The sequence below is a fragment of the Oncorhynchus clarkii genome, unplaced genomic scaffold (assembly GCF_045791955.1).
Source record: "Oncorhynchus clarkii lewisi isolate Uvic-CL-2024 unplaced genomic scaffold, UVic_Ocla_1.0 unplaced_contig_7031_pilon_pilon, whole genome shotgun sequence".
NCBI lineage: Eukaryota > Metazoa > Chordata > Actinopteri > Salmoniformes > Salmonidae > Oncorhynchus > Oncorhynchus clarkii.
Genome location: NW_027260852.1, coordinates 147501 through 152500, shown reverse-complemented (window position 1 = coordinate 152500; position 5000 = coordinate 147501). Strand labels below are relative to the sequence as shown.

The 5000-nt window shown below is 47.6% G+C and overlaps 1 protein-coding gene across 2 annotated transcripts in view; it reads left to right on the top strand.

Moving 5' to 3' along the window:
• Positions 1–5000, top strand: part of LOC139401921 (RNA binding protein fox-1 homolog 1) — a 77492-nt gene that overhangs the window by 33451 nt on the left and 39041 nt on the right. For both annotated transcript variants that reach the window (XM_071145930.1, XM_071145931.1), the window contains exon 7: positions 384–437. In XM_071145930.1, coding sequence (XP_071002031.1) covers positions 384–437 — 54 coding nt within the window. The remainder of the gene's footprint in view (positions 1–383; positions 438–5000) is intronic.

Sequence of the window (5000 nt, the reverse complement as noted above, 5' to 3'; positions counted from 1 at the left end):
TTATATGTTTTGCCTTTATCTTCTAGAACATTTTCACTTCTATCCTGCAACAGCTGCTCAGTTAAATTTTTTATCTCCTTCTCGGTCTCCTTCTCTCTCCTGCTCTCTCTCTCTCTCTCTCTCTGTCTCTCTCTCTCTCTCTGTCTCTCTCTCTCTCTCTCTGTCTCTCTCTCTCTCTCTCTCTCTCTCTCTCTGTCTCTCGCTCTGTCCCTCTCTCCTCTCTCTCTCTCTCTCTCTCTCTCTCTCTCTCTCTCCGTCTCTCTCTCCTTCTCTCTCTCTCTGTCTCTCTCTCTCTCTCTCTCTGTCTCTCTCTCTCTGTCCCTCTCTCCCTCCTTCTCTCCTTCTCTCTCTCCTTCTCTCTCTCTCTGTCTCTCTCTCTCCAGGGTGGAAGTTGAACCCAGTAGTCGGTGCAGTCTACAGTCCAGAGTTCTATGCAGGTAAGAGGACAGAAGCCTAGTCATTAACTGTGTTCCAAGTCTTTAGGTCTTAGACATCCACATCACATGATTCAGAGAACCACATCCACATCACATGATTCAGCAGTACTCTGGGTGGTCAGGTCATTGGTGTAAATTATACATCGGGTAATCCTGAAAGCTGATTGGATAAAAAAAAAAATGCATTCCAACCAGTATCTATTCCACAAATGACCACCGGCTAAATCTATGATGTTAAAATGTCTATATACTCTGTTCCGTCTGACTGCGCAATCCACTATCTCATCCACTATCTCATCAGCCCAGCCAGGCAATTTATAAACTTGTTCTCCCCTACAAAAGGCATCTAGACAATATCTCACATTTCTTTAAGACTAACATTTAGTTTTCAACAGCGGAGATTTATAATGTCTCTCTAACATTTACAACATTGTTTCAGTATTCAAATTCGATCTCCAGCTGTCCCATAGTAATGACCGTGTCAGGATGAGACAGACGGGCAGGCAGCTCTTCTGGTTCATAGGGACATGATTACTGCGTACAACAACAGCTGTAGGATCAGCAGGGGCATTCGGGGTAGTTAGATGGACATAAATTAGGTTACATTGTGTCTACCTGGTATAATGTACATTTGCTGAAGCATTATGACAACTCTGCGTCACAATGGTAGGTATTAACTGAGCTGGGCTTGGGTCATTGATAAGTCATTGTCTCAACGCAGCCTTATAGTGCTGTGAAAGGACCCAGGAACCTGCGTCACGATGGTAGGGATTAGCTGAGCTGGGCGTGGGTCATTGATGAGTCATTGTCTCAACGCAGCCTTATAGTGCTGTGAAAGGATCCAGGAACCCAGATGATTTGGTTGGATCCCATTCTCCTTATAGTGCTGTGAAAGGATCCAGGAACCCAGATGATTTGGTTGGATCCCATCCTCCTTATAGTGCTGTGAAAGGATCCAGGAACCCAGATGATTTGGGTGGATCCCATCCTCCTTATAGTGCTGTAAAAGGATCCAGGAACCCAGATGATTTGGTTGGATCCCATTCTCCTTATAGTGCTGTGAAAGGATCCAGGAACCCAGATGATTTGGTTGGATCCCATCCTCCTTATAACATGTGTTTTGCTTCCAAAAGGTATTAAAATTGTCAACAAAAGTTACACCCAACGAGCTGCAATCATCATGTAGCCTGTTGTGAAGAGAACCAATCCTGCTGAGGCGTTCAATGCCACGATTCAGAGAGGACACAGGGCCAGATATGATGTGTCTTTTGTTAGTGTCTAGCAGAGAGTCAATCAGCTCTTTAAAATCCAGTTTCAACTGTTCAGAGCTGCCCTTCATAATTTCATTAAAACCCCTGACATTGACTTTGAAATCGTAGGCACAGCAAGCGGCAGACACAGCCCCCCCCCCCTCCCCAAGTGACGAAGGTGCAGGAAGATCAGGCTCCAAGACGGCGAAACTATGTGCTGTTTGTATCCTCTCCGGGCCTCTCGTTGGGAGTGTGGTCTGCTTTGTGGGAGGCCGCTGTCTTCGGCTTCCACGGCTCAGAGACATGTGGCCACCGTTGAATGTCTTGCTCTTCTTGCTGTGCTCCTTCGATGCCGTGTTCAGATGGGGGAGCTCTGTGCATCACCGGCCAATCGGATAACGACAAACGTCAAGGCAGAGATGCATCCAACGAGCGCTAAAGCCCTCCAGCCACCTGCGTAGAAAATGTAAACATTCCACTCTGCGTTTTCACTAGTTTGTTACATAGGCTGGCAACCCGCGTGCTCAAGGAAGCCACCTCAAGCCCATAATCCTCGGCAAGTAAACATTGTAACTTAGAGTGATCCGGTTTGTCCCAGAATAAAGCGTAGTAGATACAGGTCCTACACTAAGGCCAGAGCAACTCAATTTGAGCTGGGCCCACCAAGGCCACACCTACCCAGGTTGACTGCCCACCAAGGCCACACCTACCCGGGTTGACTGCCCACCAAGGCCACATCTACCCGGGTTGACTGCCCACCAAGGCCACACCTACCCGGGTTGACTGCCCACCAAGGCCACACCTACCCGGATTGACTGCCCACCAAGGCCACACCAACCCGGGATGAAATGCCCACCAAGGCCACACCCCCTTGGGATGAAATGCCCACCAAGGCCACACCCCCCTGGGATGAAATGCCCACCAAGGTCACACCAACCTGGGTTGAAATGCCCACCAAGGTCAAACCAACCTGGGATGAAATGCCCACCAAGGCCACACCATCCTGGGATGAAATGCCCACCAAGGCCACACCTACCTGGGATGAAATGCCCACCAAGGCCACACCACCCTGGGATGAAATGCCCACCAAGGCCACACCACCCTGGGATGAAATGCCCACCAAGGCCACACCAACCCGGGATGAAATGCCCACCAAGGCCACACCAACCTGGGATGAAATCCCCATCAAGGCCACACCTACCTGGGATGAAATGCCCACCAAGGCCACACCAACCTGGGACGAAATCCCCATCAAGGCCACACCAACCTGGGATGAAATGCCCACCAAGGCCACACCAACCTGGGTTGAAATGCCCACCAAGGTCACACCTACCTGTGTTAATTGAAACAATGCTTTAGTGCAGTACAGAAGAATCAGAAGACAGTGGTAACAAATAGATATTTATAGAGTAGAGGGGTAGAAGACTTCATGATGACACACAGACGCAACAACAAATACTCCTACACACGCACGCACGCACGCACGCACGCACGCACACACACACGTGTGTGTGTGTGTGTGTGTGTGTGTGTGTGTGTGTGTGTGTGTGTGTGTCTGTGTGTGTGTGTGTGTGTGTGTGTGTGTGTGTATGTGTGTGTGTGTGTGTGTGTGTGTGTGTGTCTGTGTCTGTGTGTGTGTGTGTGTGTGTGTGTGTGTGCGCATGCATGCGTGTTTACCTTGGCTGTACCATTCCTGACCTTCTGTCCTCTCCTGTCATTACCCTCTCTCTCATTATGGTGAAAAATATCATCCTGATTTATCATTATATGAACAAAGTCAGGAAGAAGGACATAGGGAGAGAGAGAGAGAGACAGAGAGAGAGAGACAGAGAGAGAGAGAGACAGAGAGAGAGAGACAGAGTGAGAGAGACAGAGAGAGAGAGAGCGCGAGAGAGACAGAGAGAGACAGAGAGAGACAGAGAGAGACAGAGAGAGAGAGACAGAGAGAGAGAGACAGAGAGAGAGAACATACGACATTATAAAATCCATGTACACAAACAACAAGTGTGCGGTTAAAATTGGCAAAAAACACACACATTTCTTCACACAGGGTCGTGGGGTTAGACAGGGATGCAGCTTAAGCCCCACCCTCTTCAACATATATATCAACGAATTGGCGCGGGCACTAGAAAGGTCTGCAGCACCCGGCCTCCCCCTGCTAGAATCCGAAGTCAAATGTCTGCTGTTTGCCGATGATCTGGTGCTTCTGTCACCAACCAAGGAGGGCCTACAGCAGCACCTAGATCTTATGCACAGATTCTGTCAGACCTGGGCCCTGACAGTAAATCTCAGTAAGACCAAAATAATGGTGTTCCAAAAAAGGTCCAGTCACCAGGACCACAAATACAAATTCCATCTAGACACTGTTGCCCTAGAGCACACAAAAAACTATACATACCTTGGCCTAAACATCAGCGCCACAGGTAACTTCCACAAAGCTGTGAACGATCTGAGAGACAAGGCAAGAAGGGCATTCTATGCCATCAAAAGAAACATAAATTTCAACATACCAATTAGGATTTGGCTAAAAATACTTGAATCAGTCATAGAGCCCATTGCCCTTTATGGTTGTGAGGTCTGGGGTCCGCTCACCAACCAAGACTTCACAAAATGGGACAAACACCAAATTGAGACTCTGCACGCAGAATTCTGCAAAAATATCCTCCGTGTACAACGTAGAACACCAAATAATGCATGCAGAGCAGAATTAGGCCGATACCCACTAATTATCAAAATCCAGAAAAGAGCCGTCAAATTCTACAACCACCTAAAAGGAAGTGATTCACAAACCTTCCATAACAAAGCCATCACCTACAGAGAGATGAACCTGGAGAAGAGTCCCCTAAGCAAGCTGGTCCTGGGGCTCTGTTCACAAACACAAACACACCCCACAGAGCCCCAGGACAACAGCACAATTAGACCCAACCAAATCATGAGAAAACAAAAAGATAATTACTTGACACATTGGAAAGAATTAACAAAAAAACAGAGCAAACTAGAATGCTATTTGGCCCTAAACAGAGAGTACACAGCGGCAGAATACCTGACCACTGTGACTGACCCAAAATTAAGGAAAGCTTTGACTATGTACAGACTCAGTGAGCATAGCCTTGCTATTGAGAAAGGCCGCCGTAGGCAGACATGGCTCTCAAGAGAAGACAGGCTATGTGCTCACTGCCCACAAAATGAGGTGGAAACTGAGCTGCACTTCCTAACCTCCTGCCCAATGTATGACCATATTAGAGATACATATTTCCCTCAGATTACACAGATCCACAAAGAATTCGAAAACAAATCCAAATTTGAAAAACTC